This window comes from Artemia franciscana, chromosome 2, assembly GCF_032884065.1.
Source record: "Artemia franciscana chromosome 2, ASM3288406v1, whole genome shotgun sequence".
Lineage (NCBI taxonomy): Eukaryota > Metazoa > Arthropoda > Branchiopoda > Anostraca > Artemiidae > Artemia > Artemia franciscana.
In genome coordinates, this window is record NC_088864.1 from 63,646,168 (window position 1) to 63,669,223 (window position 23,056).

General features: G+C 34.7%; 2 protein-coding genes across 9 annotated transcripts in view; one reads left to right on the forward strand and one right to left on the reverse strand.

The window, feature by feature from the left end:
• Positions 1-33: 33 nt before the first annotated feature.
• LOC136043929 (ATP synthase subunit delta, mitochondrial-like) lies at positions 34-12,836 on the forward strand. Its single transcript, XM_065728989.1, has 3 exons — positions 34-233; positions 8,683-8,875; positions 12,581-12,836. Exons 1-3 carry the CDS (start codon positions 117-119, stop codon positions 12,763-12,765), a joined length of 495 nt encoding a protein of 164 aa, XP_065585061.1. The 5' UTR covers positions 34-116; the 3' UTR covers positions 12,766-12,836.
• A 2,632-nt stretch (positions 12,837-15,468) lies between these two features.
• LOC136043925 (hexokinase-2-like) overlaps positions 15,469-23,056 on the reverse strand; it is an 86,329-nt gene continuing 78,741 nt past the window's right edge. For all 8 annotated transcript variants that reach the window (XM_065728979.1, XM_065728980.1, XM_065728984.1 and 5 more), the window contains 2 exons: positions 21,862-21,995; positions 15,469-15,626 (listed from right to left, as the gene is read on the reverse strand). In XM_065728979.1, coding sequence (XP_065585051.1) covers positions 15,534-15,626; positions 21,862-21,995 — 227 coding nt within the window. In that variant the 3' untranslated portion in view covers positions 15,469-15,533. The remainder of the gene's footprint in view (positions 15,627-21,861; positions 21,996-23,056) is intronic.

Below are 23,056 nucleotides of genomic sequence, written 5' to 3' on the forward strand. Positions count from 1 at the left end.
AATTGCCAGAAAAGTCGAAAACTGTTATTTAAATCGTCCATACTGTTTACTGGCACCTCTGAACAACGCTGTCGTAAAATTTTTCTACAGGGAATCAAATATTTTTTCTATTAAAAATGTCTGTCTCTAAATCCAGTCTTAAGCTTTTACATTCAGCATTTAACTCATGTTTAAGAAGGTATGCTTCTGGAGATGCCTCTCAAATGGCTTTTACGTTTGCTGCTCCTTCTCAGGTCTGTGTTTTCTTTGATAAGCTTGAGTAGGCTACAAGCCTGAGAATGGTCTAAATTCATTTTAATGGGTTTAAACAAGATGAAAGAAAGGGATGTAGATATGCAGTTTTGAACGTAATTTAGCTAAGATGAAATCAAACAGCACTTGATACCTTCTTTTATGGTATTTGATAATTCAATAATTACTTCTGATGGAAATTATGTTTTAAACCTTTATTGGGACCTCAAAAGGTAAACTGTTCTGTGGTAAGCTAACCAAAAGTTTGTAAAATATTTTTATCTAAAGCTTGTGAGAGTAAAAAATATTATTTGCACCTGATTCAGGAATGGTAACTATTTTTTTCTTAGTCTTTCATTTCATTTATTAAATACAGCATGTAATAGACCATGTAAAACAAAATCCCCTGAAGTTAACTTGTTGAGGAATCTATTACATTTAACACACTAATGAGACATTCTTCATAGGTTTTGTCAGGCAATATTTGGATACACTTTCTTGCTCTTCTTTGAACTCTCTTGCCCCTTCACCTTTAATTAGATATTAGAGAATTCTAAGGATAACTCCATCTTATAGCTTGGAGAGACTAAGATCATTCCAAATTCTAGGTGAAGACAAACCATGGCTTTATAAAGCTCCATTATATTACTTGGGTTCTTGGTGCTAAATGTTTGTTTTTTAAGGCCAAGGGCTTAGTATGCTTTTGCAACTTGAACTTGTGTGAAAAAAAACTTCAATTATAGGTATTTGTCAATGACCCACATGTTCTCCTCACAATCTGCTTCAAGCCAGGTATCCCCTACATGATAGGCCTATGGATGTTTTGGATTATTATGTCCAAGAGGTGAGACTTTATATTTTGAGCCATTAAGCTCTAGACACTTATCTGATGATTATTTGGATAACTGACTCAAATTTTCTTTTTTACTTGACTGGTTTATACAGTCTTGGGCTAATCCTAGGAGCTTGTAATCATCCATACATAGCATCAATAGATTTTCCAAGTAGATTACACAATAGCTGATGTACATGCTGAATAATGTAAGGCCAAGAATGGTCATTTGAGGTACTCCACTTCTTAAAATTAAGAAAAGAAAGCATTGCTATTGCAATTGTATGTCATCACATCTTGTCATTTAAAAAGGTTTCTGTCTAATCTACAATATATTTATGCACTTCATATGCCTTTAATTTCAAAATTATTAGTTGGTGCTGAACTTTGTCAAAGAATTTGGCTTTGTCAAGCAATATTACATCCATTGTTAGACCAATATATAGGAGTGTAGTCACAAACTCATAAGGTACAATTAGATTAGTATCAATTGAACATCCTTTTTGAAAACCATGTTGGCTTTTGCTAAGTAGCTGATTTTTTTAGGTGGGAGATGAGTGTTCTGTTTATGATGCCCTCAAGTACTATATGCACAACCAATGTGAAAGTTATAAGCCATTAATTGCTAGCAAGGTCTATCCTCTCTTTCTTGTGTATTAGCTTAGTATTAGCATGCTTCTAGTCATTTAGTTCTGTGTTCAGCCATCTCTTTAACAGCCTTTGTAGTTGGCTATCTAGTCCAGCTGCTCTGTTAGTATCAAGCTTTTTAAGCCCATTTTGAGGTTCTTTTCACAAATAAATAGCATGACCATTTGTTCTGGAATTAATGGCTCTGGTAGAGGTGGTGGTGTGTTGGTTGTTGGTAGGGTGGAGAAATTTATTGTACCTGGAGTTCAAGAGGTTCACTTTTTCTCATTAGATCTGGAATATTGTGTCTGGATGGGTGAACTGCTGAAGTATGGCACCAGAATATCTTGGGGTTTTGATTAGAGTCAGCTATGCTGCTATTGCCTCTTCAGGGTCCCTGCAACCTTCCAAGTCAAATTTCTCAGTATGTTTTTTTGCTTCTTAAGCCTGTCACATTTACTTTTTGTATTTTTGGCCCATTTCTTTTGCATCATTACTCTTTTCACTTCTTTCACCAGACATGGAATTGTTTTAGGTGGTAGAGACCAATATTTGAATTTGCTTTTCTCTTCAGAATCTAAAACAGTTTTCCTATATATTTCCAATGTTTTCTCAATGTTCCCACTCACTTACAACTCCTTCCTCCAATTTCAAGCTGGATAGGGCCTTCCTTATCTATGAAAGATTTTTCTATCCTGCTATTTATCCCCTCTTGTTATTAGTTATCCCTCTTATTATTTGTCTGTATCTCAGTATATGGTCACTGCTTATATGGTGCATATACTGCAGTATATGGTCACTGCTTCCAAGAGCAGTATGATGAGACAAAGAGAGAGCTTGTTCTGGATCATTTGTCACAAGTAAGGAAAGTTGCTGTTGGTACTTAAATTGTATTGGCTGGTCTACAATCTGTATCAGTAAGATGTTGTCAAGGGAATTTGTAGTGAATTATGATGGGCTACTTTCAGGGGAATACCCAATGGTTTCAACCCAATCAACATCAGGCATGTTAAAATCTCAAAAAAAAAAATCAAAAATCAAATCCTCATTTGAAGTAATTTTGAATAATAGGTCAGATATGGATAGATATGAAGTAAATTGATCAGATGCGGATATACTCTTATAAACTACACCTGTCTTAAGTGATTCATATCCTTTCTGGGCATTTTCTTTTGTGTGTAGGCAATTTCCTCTCACAAGCCTTTTTTTTAGAAGCACATTTTTCAACTTTTGGTTATTGTGGGCTGCTTTGAGCCATTTTAGCCCTTAGAGGGCTGGAAGTGCAGTTTCCCCAAGAAGAAATTATTGAATTCTGAAATAGCATAAAAACAGGCATCAAGTGATGTGTTTACTTTCACAATTTGACCCCCCCCCCCTATAATGTAGAAACATATAATTTTCAGTATACAAGACTTTGCTTATTTTATTGGTTTGGGTAAGGTAACCCCCCCCCTCACCCCCAGCCCTTTTACATTGCCTAATATTCAAACAAACATGTTGATTAAAATTTATTTTTCTTAAACATAGGCAATAGACTCTTAAACATGATGTCGCCTGTAGCTTATAGGTTTAGATTGTTGGTGTTGGCTGATAGTTAGGAATATGCTAGTTGAGATTGACTAACTAAATCTTGGAAAACCTTGTTTTTAATATTCAAATTTAGACAGAAGATATCCCTGCAGCCTAGGCTTATTAAATTTAATTTTTCTTTTTTACAGCACTTTTTTTAAGATTGAATCTGTCCATTGCCAGGCCCATCTATCATTTAGATACTTTTTTTTAACTTTCTATGTCCAAATTAGAAATATTTTCTAAGATTAGGCTTAAGCTTTAAATGTGTGCCCCTCATTAGACTCCACTATTGACTACCACTGTTTTTAAAGTATGCAGCATTGATTTTGGCTAAAATATTCAAGCTAATTGAATATTTTATAGACAAATTCAACTATAAAATAATTCAATTTCTCTGGAATATAACAGAGATTTTATAGTGATTTGACTGTTGAAGTAATAATTGGCTGTCCAACTGCTGAGTTTGACCCCCCTCCAGAAGGAAACATAAGAACTGCTAAGAGAAATAAATACTCACCAGATATCTGACTTCATTCCTAAAAGCACTTTACCTCCCCCCTCCTAAATATCAGATACTTAACCTGACTTATATATCCCCATGCATTTGAGTAATTGATGCCAATTGTATTGCTTGTTTGCTGTTAAATTGTGGATTGGGCCATTAATGTATGGGGAATTTATGGAGAATATAGAATTGGGCTGTGTTATATACTTCATCATTGAGTTGAAGGTATAAAATAAAGTGCTTGTGAGAAGATATAAGTAAGTATTTAGGAATTTTTAAAGTATTTTTCAGTATTTTATAATGCTTCTTTGAGGGAGGGGCACTAAAATAGAGCCTCAGTTTGCACTTTTTTAGTTTTTAGTTTTACCATTAAACCACATTGATAGGTAGAACATGAAAATACTAATCATTGCATTTTGTTTTTTTCTTTTGAAATATACTAATTGCTTCCTTTGTTATCTTTATCTTGAGCCTTTAAAGGGACCCTTAAGTGTTGCCTAGTTGTTTATTATTTATCAGTAGGAAATGCTTATCAGAAATTCTGAAAACTACTGGCTTTGATAGGTTTATCCCATCAAAAGTGAAATTATGTATGTAAATTACAGAGCCATGCTAAATCACTAACCTGGAAAGTTATTGATTAAGTTTGTTTTTCAGGACTAAATCTAAAACCAAACTCTTGGCTCTTGAAGTTGTGTTCAATCTCCTGCATCCACCCTTTTCTTTCCTGTAGGCTTTAGAGCAGTAGTTCCAAAACAATTATGGGCTTTGTCCCACATAAGCATTTCTAAATTCCTAATGCACCCTTGTAATATTTAAATTTTGTTACTCAAAATTGTATGTGTATTCATCAAAAGGAAGCTTAAAAGGCCCTTAACTTGGTATCTTTTTTGTGTAATTTCCACAAATGGCAGCTCATTTTCAGGCATAACTTTAAAATGCAACATCCACCAATGAAGTTAAATGTAGATGCTGGCTGCCATTCTGCCATGGTGTAGCAAAGTAGCAATGCTATTGGGCAGTTTTCAAATTTGCTGGCAGATTTTGTCTGAAAATACCACTTTTACACCTAAAAATAATTTTTGCTCAAAGAAAAGCTGTCAAAACACAAATTGTGCTCCAACATCCAAAAAGTGGGAAGTGGAGAGGGATATGTATTGCAGTGTTATTGGTGAATCTGGCTAAAAAAAAAAAAAAGAAAAGCTGAGTGTGTATGATATTCACCTTCACCTACCCAAAACCTTGTTTACACTATGCTACTGTTGTGTGCAGCAGCTCATTGCTGATACTTTTAGTAAAAGCCAAGCACCAGCACTTGTATCTATGATTGTTTAGTGTTTGTTTATTGCTTATAATGTATTGTGTAATGCTTTTAAATTCACCAAGCAGCATCTTTGTTAAATAGTTACTTTTCTTCACTACCACTTCAATAGCACACCCTCTTGCCCCCTCAATAAAAATACTGTTGCTACATCCCTGCTACTTTTAAAGTTTTTGTCTCAATTATTTACTATACATCAAAAACCAGACATAAATCCTGACCTTTCTTTCTATGCTAGTAAAACATAATGTTTATAAGACTAATACGATTTCATTGAAGATTCTCTTATGCCTAGTGGTAAAGAATTCCATTTGAGTATGTTTGCATTCAGTGGAATTCTGAGCATCAGTGCCAAGAGGATTATTTCAGACAGCTGGATCCTGAGTTCAAATTTTATTTTCTGTTGCTATTCTGTTTAATTTTCAGAGGTCTGAAAATATAAGAGAGATAGATTGAAAAATTGTTCTAAAATGAAAAAGGGAAAGCATGGTACCTATGCAGAGGGGGGGGGGATTTTATGACAAATTTGTAGATATTTTGGTATACTGTAAGTATAGTATTATTCCTCTATGTAAGGAAACATGTTGAGAAAACAATTCTTGCTTCATAATATGCAGAATAGTCCTAGTTAAGGTATTTTGCTGGGAGAGAGCCTTTATCTTCACCTTTTTCCTTGTTTTTTTCAGTTTTTCTAAGAAACTCAAGAATTTCTTAAAACCAGTGGTGTAATTTCATCAAAATGGTGGGGGGGGGCAAAGTTGGAGCCAACTTTCCCAAATCAAGTGAAAATGACAGTAAAAAACTAAAAAAATAAGCCATTTGGTACCATAAAGGTACTATTTAGTACTATTCAAGTATTTCAAAGATACTTTATAGCACTATAAAGGTAAATATGTACTAAAAAACTGATCTGTTGCTGTTGATGCTCAAATTATGCAGATTTATCTTAGTTTTGGCAAGATTGCGGAAGAAACTAAATTTTAACTGGGGGGCAAACTGGGGTCTGGGGGGTTCAAACCGTGGTCTAGGAGGGGCAGTTGCATCCCCTGCCCCATAGCAAATTACACCCATAATTACAACCTATGTATTACTTGAGTATATACCTCACCCCCTAATGTGCAAATATATGCCCAGAATTGCATCCTTAATCTAAATATAACCTTCATTTGCATCACAAATGAACTTTACCCCCACCCCTAAATATATCCCAATCAGAGTGTATATTTTCACATCATGGGGGTGGAGGATACAGTTCATTAATGATGCAAATAAAGGCTATATTTAGATTCAGGATGCAATTCTGGGTATATATTTGCACATTAGGGGGGGGGGTATATACTCTGTTAATATATAGATTCCAAGAAATTAACGAATTTCTTAGAAAAAACAAGGACAAAGTGAAGATAAAGGTTCTCCCCCTGCAAGGTATGTCAACTAGGATTATTCTGCATATTATGAAGTAGGAACTGTTTTCTTTAATATGTTACCTTATATAGAGGACTAACCCTACTCTTATACCAATATTTTCATTATTGAGCTATAAATTAGATAAACATACCACTTGAGACCTTTTTTTTATGCTCTTTCAATAAATAACTGTTGTTTTATTCAGAAATTACAAGGACCGTTTAAGATGTTACCTTTTTCTCTTATTTTCCACAATTTAGTTTGAGCCTTATTTTCTTTTACTGTAGGTTTTGGGCATAACATATTAATCTTAAATAAATAATAATTGAATTCGTGAAAAAGGGTACTTATGTATTATACCACCAACACTCAAGTTTACTCTACATAAAACTTGATAACAATCTGGTTTGACTTGTCTGTATTAAGAAACAATTAGCTTGCAGTCAGCGGAAAACAAGTGGTGGGTTACAGAATACATTGGAGTTATATAATTTTGGCTACATATTTGCACATCAGGGGGTAGGGGTTAGGTTAGTTTTGGCCAGTATATATATATATATATATATATATATATATATATATATATATATATATATATATATATATATATAATTATTGCCTTAAATTACCTAAAATCCAGTGAGATAAGGTGGTGATGAGCCTCCTGTGTTTAGCATCCCAGGTTAGCCAGCACTCTGCATTACACTCTTTTCCAGGAATATGGGCCAACTGCTAAAAATGGTAGATTTTTCTATTATATAAATATTTTTCTATTATATAAAAGTGCCTCATTCATCATTAATTTAGATAGTATTCGCTGACAATTGTCTTACAAATGCTATGTATGAGAACAAAATTGCTAGGATTAGAACAAAAAGTAAAGTTAGGAGTTGGTTTGATATGGAATCAGGAGTTAAGGATGCATTTTATCCCCATTCACATGGATTATTTTGATGGACTTTGTCCTAATAAATATAGCAAAGGTTATTGGACAACATGGTACCAAATGCAAAGGTAAACTCTACTAGGTGTTAATTATTTTTATTTATTTATTCGTTTTCGCCAAGAAATGGTATGCATGCAATGCGTATTGTATACTAGATAAAATATTACCAAAATGTTCGAATTTTCTTAGGTTTGTAGAGTTTATAGTGAAAGAATGCGTTTGAAAGTTAATGCTAAGAGGACTAGATTGCTTAAAGCAGGAATAAATGAGAGGAAGATATAATTTTAAATAATTAAATAATTGGTCTAATGGTTATCTTCACTTCCAATGGTAGTGTTGCTAGTAAATATGGTTGTGCAATAAAAAGTGAAATAATGTGTTTTAGTTGAAAAAGGTTTGAACGAATAAGAATATGAGATTACAATTTAAGGTTAGCATATTTGAAACTATGGTAATGAGTGTGGTTAATTATGGCTCTGCAACGTAGGCACTTTGAACGGTTAGGAAAGATATGTTACATGTTTTCTAGGGGAATTGTTTTAAACACAGTCTATATAGACACACAGTTGCGCGGAGTCGTATCTTGCCCATAGAAGGATTTCGACACACACCTTTGGACTAGGGGTTAACCTCTGGCGCTCCCACAGCCAACATATAGACTGCGGTGTCTGGTTTTGACGCAGCGTCAATTAATGTCGCGACGATAGCTATGTGTTGCTTTTGAAAAATGTTTGCGCAAATGTGTGTCTATATAGGCTGTTGTTTTAAATAATTGTGTAACTGACCTTATATCAAACAATAAACCATACAAAAAATTTGCTTTGATTCCACTTTCTTGGACTATACTGAAAGGAACCCAGGGTGTTTAGCTCATGCATTACAGATGGACTCCTGAGACTGTTTTTCGACTGTTCATCTGGTCGTTAACAAAAAGCAGACCATCCCCAAATGGGGTGACAAGAAGGCATAAGATATAAGTTCAGTTTTGTTTTGTTTTGGCCATTTGAAATTTTGCCATTTGAAACTCCCAGAAAATTTTTGACATGTAAAGCTCGATTGCATTTTTGTAAAATTTAAGAATAATTCAGAAGTTTAGAATTCTTCAAAAATTTTCGAAACTTAAGCCATAAAAATCTAAAAATTAAGCTTGTTTATTAGACAGAATAAAATGGTAAAATCATCAAATTCGTCCTTGTATAAATATTGATGAAAATTCAGTTTAATAACAGTTCTTTTTTCAGGTATTTTATAACAATGCCAACATCAGGCAAGTAGATGTACCATCTTTTAGTGGAAGTTTTGGCATTCTTCCTGCTCATGTTGCCACATTAGCTGTCCTTAAACCAGGTGTTGTTACAGTTTACCAAGAGGATGGATCTACTAAGAAATATTTCGTTTCTAGTGGCACTGTTACTGTTAATGATGATTCATCAGGTAAATTTTTGCTTGGATAGACTATTATTACTTAGTTTTTTTCCCCTCAGATCTTTCTAAGATCTATTTTTATTTCAGATCTTTCTTTTTTTTTCTCCCTTAGATCTACTAAGAAATACTTTATCTCTAGTGGCACTGTTACTGTTAATGATGATTCATCAGGTAAATTTTTGCTTGGATAGACTATTATTACTTAGTTTTTTTCCCCCTCAGATCTTTCTAAGATCTATTTTTATTTCAGATCTTTCTTTTTTTTCTCCCTTAGATATACTAAGAAATACTTTATCTCTAGTGGCACTGTTACTGTTAATGATGATTCATTAGGTAAATTTTACTTGTATAAATTTGACTATTATTCCTTAGTTGTTTTTTTCTCTCAGATCTTTCTTGTACTGTAATTCTTCTTTTACAATCCTTTATAGTAGCACAGATGTCTGAATGGTGGTTCATTGAACATCCCCCCTCCCATCTTTCCCTCCTGTGTGCAAACATGTCATTCTTATCAGTTTCTTTCTCCTGGAAACAAGTTTTTATTTTGATGAGCCTTTTGTGTGCACTCCATTCAGTAAAATATCTATCCCTCTCCAAAATCAATGATTTGAGACATGAACCTCGAATTTTAAAGATCCTATTTCTAAGCATTTTAAATTTGCGTAAATTGGACTATAAAGTCTTAATTTAACTGCGTATGAAATCAATATGGGTAAGAGGAACTTATAGGTTTATTTTGAAGGAACATCACAATTTGACAAAACCAGGGTCCCAGCAGATCATAGTTTAACCATAGGTTCACACAAATTTTGTAGACACTTCACACACTTTGTAAAAAGGAAAACTGCTTTTTTTTAGTTGCTCTTTTTTAGAGTTTTGGTTACAGTTGAGTTGAGTTACTTACAGTTCATTACAATGAATTGTTTGATCAATCTTCAAACACACATGTCAGGTAGAAGAGTAAGAAATAAATACCGACCGTTTGTAAAAAACAGAAATAAGTCTGAATGTAATATAAAACTTTACAAGAAAACAATCTGGAAATAATAACCGAATTTTTGCTTTTGGCTGTAATATAATATAGTTTTAAATCCTTTTTAAAATCAACATGGGTATGAGGAAGTTATAGGTTTATTTTGAAGGAATTTGAAGGAATTGAAGGAACAATCTGGAAAAACGAATTTTTACTTTTGGCTATAATGTAATATATTATAATTTTAAAATCAAAATGGGTAAGAGGAAGCTATAGGTTTATTTTGAAGGAACATCACAATTTGAGACAAGACCAGGGGTCCCAGCAGATCATAGTTTAACCATAGGTTTACACTTTGTAGAGGCACCAGAGCCACCGAAATCCTTTTTAAGGGCTTCAGTTCACATTATGCCTTGTTTAAACAAGTTCTTAACAAAAAAAAATCCATCCCTTCTAAACAAATTTCAAGACAAGGGATGGGCTTGTAAGTAGCTCGTTTGTTTTTTGCATCTTTATATTGTTTATTATTTTCAGGACCTTCCCTCGCGGATTCTAAATTTTATCTGATTTTCTTCATTATTTCCTATATTTTTCTCACGATTGGCCCCTTTAATTTTGTTATTTTAAACTTGGGTTTAAATCTTTTTTTAAACTTAGATTTTTCCAAGATGTAGGCTAAAGCTAGAATTTAACCCTTTTACTGATATTTTAGGGTTAAAGCAATATTAGGGTTTCAAAGGGGGAAAATGTTTAAAAGGATTTTGCTTGATCCATTAAGATTTGTTGTGTACAATCTTACCATGAGCAAATACAAAAAGCTCGAGAAAAACAATACAGAGCTGGTAGGATAATAAAATGACAAGAAAGAATTCATCACAAGAAGGACTGGAAAGACTGTAAAAAAAATAAATAATAAAAAAAATTAATCAAACTGCTTGAAGAAGGAAAAAAAATGCAAAACTTCAGTAAGCGCTAGTTTCTATAATTCCAAAGGTATGAAAAATATTAGGACTCAGTTTGTTTTATCCTGTTTTGTAGATATATCTTGCGTAATCGGCAAAGCAAAAAATTTCATTTGTTTTAAGTTTCTAATTCGCTCTTTACCGAAAACCTTCTTCTTCTTTTTTATTAATCATATTTGGAGACGGACCTATAAGCCAATACAACTTGATTATTTTACAATTTTGCTTTTTTTGTGATTACATTTTTTTCCGAATTATTCAATGTTAGTCAGTGTATATCATATTTCACAATGTTGGTTTTTAATGATTTTAATTTAGTATTCTTAAAAGTCGCGGTATTCTAAAATTCTGTCCATTTCAGTGTGCAGTTGTTTGTCTAGACTGTAGTTACATCAACCTTTAAATCCTTAGTTTAAAAATATCGTCTGTCCCATTTCATCCCCTGTGGGCTCCCAGGATAAAGGCTTTGTATTTTTAGAATCTAGGAGGATACATCTTAAGACCCAAGACCATTCTGAGTTAATTAAAGTATTGCCTTTTGATGCCCTTTTTGTTCATTTATTGAAAACGTGTCTCTGTCAGGAGAGCATAGGGGCTTGGTTCAGCCTCCTGTATTGTCACAGTTTTGGCGATCTTCTTCTATATAACCTCTGCTGTTCTTGTCCATGACATGATTCCCTATTTTTGCTGCTTTGGTAAATTTTATTTTTTCTTCAAAAGAATATATCTTGTATACGCGCCTAGCCTAGACCTTTTTGTGCTCTCAACATAAATTACATCCCTTAATGGCAGGTAGATTTTTTTCATTCTTTGTTCTACTTTGTAATGTGGATTCTTTTTTAGTGGCTTTATGATTTTCATGCTATGGATGATCTTTTTTCATATTCCATTTCAAATCCTAGTAATCTTCAAAATGACAAACGGACTCTTAAAAATTGTGGTCAAATCCATGGTAGAAACCAAAGAACAATTAACATTGAAAATAAACTGAACGTGACCTAACATCCCCTTTTGCTCTGTGGCACTTGATGTCTTTTTTTTTCGTAGAAGCAGACATATGTTTATGTAGAAGCTTAGAATGCAGAAGCGAACTTATGTTTATGAATGTGGGCACTAACGAAACATGGGCTTCCTTAATGGTATTTTGTGTCCTTCCATTCCCGTAATTAGTGCAACTTCTGACCTTCTTGGGGGTTAAGCCCCCGTGCCCTCCTGGCTCTGTTCCAGTCTTAAGGTGTTGGTATAAGTTTATACATACTTAGCAAAATTCAGCTATTTTGGCTGTTCAGCTATATACTCAAGCTCTTAACTGCAAACTAAAAGTTTCAAAAAGTGCTGTTTTGAAACCAAATAACCATTAACATTAAAAATAAACTTAACTTGATTTAACGGTATTTTTTGATCTGGGACACTTGTTTTTTTTTTTTTTTTTTTTTTTTTTTTTTTTTTTTTTTTTTTTTTTTTTTTTTTGTAGATGTAGGCACTAACGGAACATGGACTCCCTCAATGGTATTTTTCGATCTCTACTCCCCCCTGTGATTAGTGCAACTTCTGACCTTCTGGGGAGACAAGCCCCCATGCCCTTCTGGATCCACTCCAGTTTTTGGGTATTGGTTTAAGCTTATTCGTACTTACCAAAATGTGGCTATATTGGCTGTCCAGCTATATGCTCAGGCTCTAACTGCATACGAAAAGTTACAAAAAGGGCTATTTAATTTTCATTTATGGATATGCATTTTATACATATATTAAAGCTTCATAATAATTTTTATTTTACAGTCCAAGTCCTTGCCGAGGAGGCCGTCCCTGTTGAGAATTTAGATTTGCAAGCTGCCCGTGATATTTTGTCAAAAGCCCAATCTGATGTCACATCCGCTGGAGCGGATATGTTAAAACTAGCAGAAGGTCAAATTGCAGTTGAGGTTGGTGAAGCTTTAGTCAAAGCAGCTGAAGGACAACTGTAATTAATTTGTATAAAAGAACCGTTATTCAATATCATGGATTCATTAAGTTAATAAAATATGATTTTCACTCATCATTTCTTCAGTTATATATAAATTTAGAACCCAATATCTAAGAACCTTCTAACACCCCCCCCCCTTATGGGGCCATATATAGCACTAGGCTGTTCACAAGAGTTCGCTAATTTCTTGTTTTTTCTTTCAAATTAGTTTTATTTGCATTATAAAACAACTGTTCTTACAAAATAAGCACGGAAATTAATGCAACCCCACAAGATTAGCAAACTTTTGTACGTATCCTAGGGATATTTCTGGACCCATTAAGAGGGGAGAGGGCCAAGACGCAATTGTGAAGGCAATGATGATTATATTTTGCAAGAATATTGAACCGAGCATTGGTTTTTATCTGACCGTTCGCTGTTACATTTCTTTTCTTTTTAAGTTTTGTTTCCAAAGAAACCTAATAAACCATGTTACACCATAAACTTTGAGCCTTTTAAGGCTCAAAACAGAATTTGCGACGATGGCGATTAGTGTGTTTTGAAAGATCTTGAAATGATGCAATGGGCGGCGTATACATCTTTTAGTTAAGTGAGTTGATCCAAACATCCAACAATTTACCAATTCTTTCTTGAACTAGTTACAATAACAGCAAAAGAGCAAGAATATTTGATATTATTCAGCACATTTACCAAATAGAATACTCTACCGTAACAATTGTGCCCCCTCCCTCCGTGGTCTCGAAATTACCCTAAGCTTATGCAAAATTTAATTTATTTTTTTCTAATTGGTATTATGAACCAACCGCTGTTGAGAAATAGTTCGAGCTAAGCAAATTACCAAGCTTCTATATATAACCTAGAGCTACACCCGAGCATTGGGGGGAGGGGGTGGTTTGGTCCGCCATTGTCACCCTTTAAAATATTACAATCCTCTCTCTCTCTCTCTCTCTCTCTCTCTCTCTCTCTCTCTCTCTCTCTCTCTCTCTCTCTCCCTCTCTCTCTCTCTCTCTCTCTCTATCTCTCTCTCTCTCTCTCTCTCTCTCTCTCTCTCTCTCTCTCTCTCTCTCTCTCTCTCTCTCTCTCTCTCACTCTCTCTCAATTTCTCTCCTCATCAAAGGCAAGTGGCGTTTGATCTTCAGTATGAACACTAATAAGAAAGCTTCTTTCTGCGACCTTGGAACGCTCTTCATGAGACCTTGTGCCACGGTATGCCCTTCAAATACGCAGGGGGTTTAAGCCCTGGGCATTATTTTGGCAGCTATTGCTAGTTGAAGTCCGCCCAATCGTCGCAGCATATTTCGCAAAATACTATACTTATGGTCAGACTCTGGGTAAGACGACAAGTGGCTGGATAGTGACTGAAACTAGCAGTGGTAGGCCTCTATTTGTGACAACTACTCTCAGGGGCACTACGATAATGGTATCCCCGCTACCCCTGAAGGACTGATTGGTCAGAACTCTGTTTCAGCTTGAAATCCATAACAGGTCTATAGATGCATATTGCCTATTGCAGTAGTATTTCGTGTGTATACCTATGCCTAGTTTCCCTGGCTCGTGATTTAGTTGCTTTTTTCTTTTTGTTTTTTTTTTTTTATATGAAAGTAGGTGTTTTCTTTATTGAATGGAACAGCCTGTTTCACAAATTGCAACTTTTGTCGTCATTGAGAAGAAGGGAGTATTGTTGTTTGAAATTAAATTCTGGTAAAAACTTACAAAAATCCTAGTAGGTGATTTCTTATTCGTAAAATTATTCATTGAAGAAATTTTGCCCTGTACAAATATTCTCTTTTGCATTTTTTCCATCTTGGTATATTGAATTTTAAAATAGGCTCATCATTTTCCGTTTATTCCTTAGGATCAGTTAAAAATTAATGGCTTTATTATAATTGCTAGCTAGCCATTTTTGAACTAGAATATAAAGTAATACTTTTTGTTTGGCGGGTGGGGGAATATTAAGTTAATGAACATATTCAGAGTAAGGTATTTGTCGTGTCTAAAACGAAAGGACTTATCGGACATTTTCATCTTTTGGCTGGAGAGTAGAGATAGTTTTAAATATTTTGCAATAACAGTTCTTTTTAGTGTTTGAATAAAAAAAACGCTAAAAATATATTTTTTGGCTACAAAATAATTTTCTATTAGCTTTAATAATTTGGCTCAAGATTTCCAAAAAACAGTAACTTTGCAATTTCAAAATGCCAATTTTTAGATATATATAAAGCTCATAGGCAGATGCCCCCTCCACTCCCTATATGAACATGCATGACTAAACTGGATAATTCCTACAGAAAGGGTGACATTTCTGATGTTTTGACCAGCCCCTCGCCCATCTTAGGGATATTATACTGATCCACCAGATCCTTATCATGGGTTAGTCCCTTGTCCAAGCAGTACTTAAGGAAAAAAATTAGCCTTAAAAACGCTTTTTATTTCCTTTCAGTTTGTTTTTTTTTTTTTGCTTCAAAAAAATCACAACTTTTCCTTGATCTCCGAGGTATATGTAACAATGTGCAGCCAATGACCAAAAGTTATGCCCAAGAGGCTCAGACTTGGTAACCGCTTGAGAATATACTCCTTTGTTTTAAGTTGTTTGCTGAAAACAAGAGGAAGATTTTCGCTCCTCTTTTTATATAGCGTGAAGTATCTCTAGCAATCTTGGTTATTAGATATTTCGAGCTATATAGGTTCTAGCTTCTCACTGTAACTGATTTAACAACTAACTTTATTAACAACTTCCAACAAGAGATAGGCATTTGCCAAAAGTGATTTTCAGCTGTGCTTTCGTGTTCTCAGCCGGTTTGCTATTGCGGCTATTAGTCCAGCACCCTTACCGCTTCCATCTTCAGCTAATAATAATGAAAACTGAAAAATAAAAATGATAGATTTAAAAAAAATGCGAGTGTTACGTTAATACACTACTAACAAATTGCTCTAGCTACAGTAGACGCGAAACAACTGGTCAAAGAAGATGGTTGGAGAGCACCAGAGGAAGGGATGTGGGTCCAGAAGAGTAAAGCTTGTAGGAAAATTGAAGGAAGTCCTTATGATTAGGATGGCCACGATCAAACAGTTCGTGGTAACGAACTGTAGTAAGGAGCGATCCGGCTCAATAGTAACCAAAACTCTAAAAAATTGGATTTTGATATCAATAGCTACATCAAAAGAATCGCATTTTAATGCTAATTTTAAATATATAAGTTTCATCAAGTTTAGTCTTACCCATCAAAAGTTACGAGCCTGAGAAAATTTGCCTTATTTAGGAAAATAGGGGGAAACACCCCCTAAAAGTCGTAGGATCTTAACGAAAATGACACCATCAGATTCAGCGTATCAGAGAACCCTACTGTAGAAGTTTCAAGGTCCTATCTACAAAAATGTGGAATTTTGCATTTTTTGCCAGAAGACAAATCACGGGTGCGTGTTTATTTGTTTTTTTTTTTTTTTTTTTTTTTTTTTTTTTTTTTTTTTTTTCCAGGGGTCATCGTATCGACCAAGTAGTCCTAGAATGTCGCAAGAGGGCTCATTCTAACGGAAATGAAAAGTTCTAGTGCCCTTTTTAAGTGACCAAAAAAATTGGAGGGCATCTAGGCCCCCTCCCACGCTCATTTTTTTCCCAAAGTCAACGGATCAAAATTTTGAGATAGCCATTTTGTTCAGCATAGCCGAAAATCACAATAACTATGTATTTTGGGATGACTTACTCCCCCACAGTTCCTGGGGGAGGGGCTGCAAGTTACAAACTTCAACCAGTGTTTACATATAATAATGGTTATTGGGAAGTGTACAGACGTTTTCAGGGGGATTTTTTTGGTTTTGGGGGTAGGGTTGAGGGAGGGGGCTATGTGGGAGGATCTTTCCTTGGAGAAATATGCCATGGGGGAAAAAATTCAATGAAAAGGGCGCAGGACGAATCTGGTCACGTTAGAAAAAAACGTCAAATTCAGAGCTTAATATACAATGCTGGGTGTTCGGAGCCTCTCTATTATGGAGTATAATTTGAAAATAACACAACTATACGAGCGATAAAACATATATACCACAACCATAACTCAACTAACGAAAGAACTGCTAAGAGATAACACAACTATAAAGCGAAAATAGGTGAAAACTAACGGGAAAATAAACGAACTAAGAGGTGGAAGGGGCCCAGAGAAAAAATATAATCCTTTTTCAATTTTGAGCCTAACTTCCGCAAAGGAGTAATAATGTCAGAAGCCCCGAAATACCGAATTATTTTCTTTTCAAACAGTTCATGGTAAAGAACTGTAGTAAGGGGCGACCCGGCTCAATAGTAAACGGAACTCTAAAAAACGGATTTTGATGCTAAAAGATACATCAAAAGAATCGAATTTTCACGCTGATTCTAAATATATAAGTTTCAATTAATTTAGTCTTTGTCATCAAAAGTTACGAGCCTGAGAAAATTTGCCCTATTTTGGAAAAAAGGGGGAAACATCCCCTAAAAGTCATAGAATCTTAACGAAAATCACACTATCGCATTCGGCATATCAGAGAACTCTATAGCAAAAATTTCAAGCTCATATCTAAAAAAATGTGGAATTTCATATTTTTTGCCAGAAGACAAATCACGGGTGCGTGTTTATTTGTTTGTTTGTTTTTTTTCTTTTCCCCAGGGGTCATCGTATCGACCAGGTGGTCTTAGAGTGTCGCAAGAGGGCTCATTCTTACGGAAATGAAAAGTTCCAGTGCCCTTTTTAAGTCATAAAAAAATTGGAGGGCAAATAGGCCCCCTCCCACGCTAATTTTTTTCCAAAAGTCAACAGATTAAAATTTTAAGATAGCCATTTTGTTCCGCATAGTCGAAAACCATAATAACTATGTCTTTGGGAATGACTTACTCCCCCACAATTCCTGGGGGAGGGGCTGCAAGTTACAAACTTTGACCAGTGTTTACATATAGTAATGGTTATTGGGAAGTGTACAGACGTTTTCATTGGGATTTTTTGGTTTGGGGGGTGGGGCTGATGGGAGAGGGGTTTGTGGGAGGATCTTTCCTTTGAGGAATATGTCATGGGGGAAGAAAAATCCAATGAAAAGGGCGCAGGATTTTCTAGCATTACTATAAAAAAAAAACAATGAAAAAATAAACATGAAAACGTTTTTTCAAATGAAAGTAAGGAATAGCATTGAAATTTAAAACGAACAGAGATTATTACGCATATGAGGGGTTCTAAAAATACTTTTGCATAAAGAGCGAGGTATTTAGGAGGAGATAAATTCCTCGCTCTTTATGCTAAAATATTTTTAGTAATTTCAACTATTTATTCTACGGCCTTTTTGATTCAGGGGTCATTCTTAAAGAATTGGGACAAAACTTACGATTTAGTGTAAAGAGCGAGGTATTAACGAGGGTACAAACCCCCTCGTACACATAATAAAAATATAAGAATATAAAAGTTTGTTACGTAAGTTAATTCTTAAGTTACGTATATTTTTTACTAATAAAAACGTTCGTTGAAAATTAAAAGTTCTAGTAGCCTTTTTAAGTAACCGAAAAATTGGAGGGCAGCTAGGCCTCCTTCCCCACCCCTTATTTCTCAAAATCGTCTGATCAAAACTAAGAGAAAGCCATTTAGCCAAAAAAAATTAATATACTAATTTCATTTCAACAATTTATGTGCGGAGAGCCAAAATCAAACAAGCATTAATTCAAAAACGTTCAGAAATTAAATAAAAAAAACTAGTTTTTTCAACTGAAAGTAAGGAGCGACATTAAAACTTAAAACGAACAGAAATTACTCCGTATATGAAATGGGTTGTCCCCTCCGCAGTCCCTCGCTCTTTACGCTAAAGTTTGACTCTTTGCCACAATTCTACTTTTTAAAACAATTAAAAACTTTAGCGTAAAGAGCGAGGGACTGCGGAGGGGACAACCCATTTCATATACGGAGTAATTTCTGTTCGTTTTAAGTTTTAATGTCGCTCCTTACTTTCAGTTAAAAAAACTAGTTTTTTTTATTTAATCATGGCAAGACGTTGACACAATAGCGTCAACGACAACAATAGACCGTCAATAACTGTCCTGATTTCAATGAAGACGACATAAGCATCGTATGCATCATCTTGTCAGGACTTTTCGAATACATCATCATACCATCGCATAAAGAGGAGAAACTTTACCACTAAAGTTGGCTAGAAATAGGCCACGCCAAGGAAATTTGGAATATTTTGCCTGAAATGTGCTTTACCTTGCTTTCTAGTCCAAAAGAAAAAAAAATCGAATTTTAAACCTCCCTAAAATTTCGGCACTGTATACTGCGTACCCATCATCGGTATAGTGATTTTTGTACTCTTTGGCACAATTTTCACCATTACATAATTCCTCAAGATTGACATCATGAAGTAGAACAAATCCACATACCCTTTTCTTCCTCTTTCCAACACTTCCCCTCCCCCTAATTTGTCACGATGAGTGGTTCCCTTGACATTTGTGTCTGAAAAACTTGCTTATTACGGACGACTGCGCCATGCTCCGGTAACTTAGAAGGTAACTAAAGAGAGAATTCTTAATAAGATAAAAATTCAGAAATGTATAACAAGGGATAAAAATTTCATTTTAGGCAGTGAGCTATATAACTTAAGGAAGCCCGACTATTTTCGTCTAGCGCCCGCAAACCTTTGTCAACGGAAAGAAAGAAAAACAAGGATATACATGGAAACAACATAATAAAATAAACCGCTAAACAAAAAGAAAATCTGAAACAACTTTTGCAGATGCTTTTCAAAAGTCCTGAATACTTATAGCCTAGGACCCCTCCCCCCTCTGCAGTATCCGACACATACAATTATGTTGTTGTTTTTTTTTTTATCCATCCTAAAATATATTTCTATATGCTGTTCCGCTCTCTTGTAATTTTCTCGGACTGGTAGGAAACTTTGAAAATACACTGGTATAACAAGAGATGCAACGATATTATACCACCGGTGATACGTTGCAACTAATGATTTGGAAGCTGCAAGGGAATTATGTCAGAAACGGCTCGAAAGTTACAAGCCCCCCCCCCCCTCCCAAGAGCATTCGAACTCGACCATAGAACTCGAAGCCCACCCCAGGGACAGTCAATAGACTTCTCTAGCTAATCAGGTCCCAGGCCTAGGGTCGGTTGGGTTTGCGACCCTCCACCCGAACCTAATTGCAACGAATAGTGATGTTATGGATAAAAACAATCAAGATTAATATACAGTAGGAATACCTTTTAGATATTTAGCCATCAGGCTCTTTTGTATTCCCCTAGGAATACAGAGCACCAATAACATTGAAATAGGGCACACGACTCCGAAATAAATTTATTATACAGAAAAGCTCAAATGTAGTCGCTTAAAATCAAAATTATACCATAACAGGAGTTTTTACCTGCCATCATTACCATTTTTAGATGTGCCCCTTTCCAAGAGCATTAAAATGCAGCCAAAGAATCGAATCAGATAAACTCGAATTTTATAACATCTCACGTAAAATAAAAAAAAACTGATTTCAAAGTGACAATGACATCTTTTTTTGACATTGACAAGGAAACTTAAACGTTCTCAAGATTATAGAGATGTTGAAAGATATGCTAAGGTAATTCCAAAAGGCGCTAGATGACATGTTTCGGAAAAGTTAAACTTTATTTCTCAAAGAAAGCATTTTATACCGATTGGTTCAATCTGTTTTTTTCCTAACTGTTTTTCCAAAGGAATTTGGTAGTTAGACTTTATCCAGAATAGGATATGTTCTTCTTCCGTGTTAAAAAGAAAAATGTTAGAACTTTTCAGTATTTCATTTAAAATTTATTTCTATCGCTTCTTGTCTATCTTTGAAATTGTTCTTTTACGAGAAATGGCTTCGCAATAGCAATAAAACATTGAAACACATTTTATGCTTTTCGTATAAAATTTATGCGAGGAAACACGGCACCTTTTGAAACACCGTAGCCGAGATATTCTGGTGATTCTTTGACAACTATCTGTATCATTATATGCTTAGAAGGAACTAGGCTGTATTTTACCTTTAGTCTAAGAAACTATTGATACTTGTCTGTTTTCCAATAACAGTAACAAAACAGTGGAGCTTCTAGCTTTTTCAATTGGGTGAAAAGGCTTTTAACTTTTAAACTGGGGGGTTACTGGGTTTGAACCCCTCCACCTCCTCCCCTGAAATTTTTGTCCAACTCGTAAAAAAGTAAAAAAAATACATATAAAAACATTTTGGTGCATTTTGTAATTTTTTTTTTTAAAAAAAGGTTGAAGAAAAGAAGAAGTTGTGAGAGTTATCGTTAAGAAAAAGCTGTAAATTAAAAAGAAGTTCTAAAATACTGTTGAATCTAAAATTGCTACCAGAGCAGTATTGCAAGAGAATGTTGCTCTTTGCTAGAAGTAATGATTTATTTTTAACACACTAAAATACAAGACAAATAGAGTAAATAAAAGATAATGAAAGAAAAATAACACAACTATACAAGAGATAAAACATATACAACACAACCATAACTCAACTAACGAAAGAACCAATAAAAGAGGTTCTAATGATATTTTCCGTTTAATGGCCCCACTGTGAAGCTTCTAGCCTTTTCAATGTTATAAATGATGCTAGAAAGATTTGTTTGTTATCTTTTAATGGGCACGTATTCAATTCTCACCTGAGGCAAAAAAGACCAATCAGTTACAAAACAATATTGACATTGTCGTCAATCACTTGATCCAACAGTAGGATGAAGGTTACTCATCAATTAGATGATTGGAGAATGTCCTCAGTATTGGACGGGAAATAGAAGTTTTGTTGGGTGCTTGGAGCATCCGCGAAGTTTTGTTCTAAACGCGACTAATTATTCGACAGACTTGGTTTTTTTACGCAATTAATTTGTTTAATTAAGGTAAAAACTGCAAAAAAACTAAAATGCACTAAAGCCGAAGGTCACCCCTCTTGTTATACTTAAATGAAACTGGGTTAATTGCATTCTAGTTTTATGCCTGAAAATTTATGGATATTTGCCTGTTTTTCTATAAACATTTAGAGCAGAATAACTCATGAATGTCTTTTTTATTTATCTATAAGTATACAGATATTCTATAACTGACGATTTATAGAAAAAAGTACCTTTTTCCCTGGGGTCATTTTTATAATGTAATGTTCTAGTAGGTGGTGGAGTCTTGGATGATATTTGTAAAGTGACCCGTCCACTGCTATGGTACATTCCTCTCTATCCACTCGCATTAATGTTGCAGAGAGACCTGAAAAACATAGACGTTGGAATTAGACTCAATACTTTAATGGATTTTTTAAGTTTAAACAGATTTGCTGTTAATTTGAGCGCAAAAATTCACCAACAAATATAATCCTTTAAATATGGCTTGTCACTAACTGAAGATTAATGGCAAGTCGCAAGATTGGAATAAAATAGACAAATTTAGCCAGACTTAATTACCTCTTAAAATTTGGATTATTTACGCAACAAGGGTCATTATTCATATATCAGACAAATTTTGAAATGTTTGGCAAATCTCTATGGTGAAGCGAGAGGCAGGGCATACTCGAACAGGGTGAGAAGAGCGTTTAGTAGAAGATCTAAACGAGTAAAAAATATAGGGGGAGACATAGAGTGAAAGCATGAATTAAGCAAAAAAACGGATGAAGAATACGACATTAGACTTTACAGTCCTTACCGGCGGTGCTGATCTCCATTTCTTGGCCCTTCAGCCAGGAAGTGCAATGGGGGTTTGGGGGCTAACCACCCTGTGCTTTCGCACAAGAATTAAATAACAGAATTAAGTGGGGCGGAGTAGGGGTGTGAGCAGTTCTACGTGTCTCACGTGGCTTAGTGCTGTGATGAGCTTCAACCATGTGTTGGGATGAGCTGTCTGCTACAACCATGCCAGGATTGTAAAACTTGTGGTGCCCTCAGAATAACAAAGTTTGACTCCTCCCACATTCCTCAAACAGGATGAAAAGAAATAATGTTGTCATTTTACTCTTACTTTTACTCATATCTCTCTTCCATGTATATTGCTCTTTTCTTTTCTTTAAAGCAAAAATTTGGCACGTTAATGCTTATGCGATATCATATACATACCCCATGTTGTATGTCTCGATCAAGAAACCGATTGGGAGACTATATTGCAGTCAGTTTTATTATTGCAGTTTGCAATTTGCATTATTTATTTGCAGTTTGCAGTTTGATTGATTATTTTTTGATTATTTTTTTGAAGTTAATAAATTATTATTAATAATATTTTTGTCAATAATATTTTGTTAATAATAATTTTTAATAATAATAATGATAATTTTATTAATA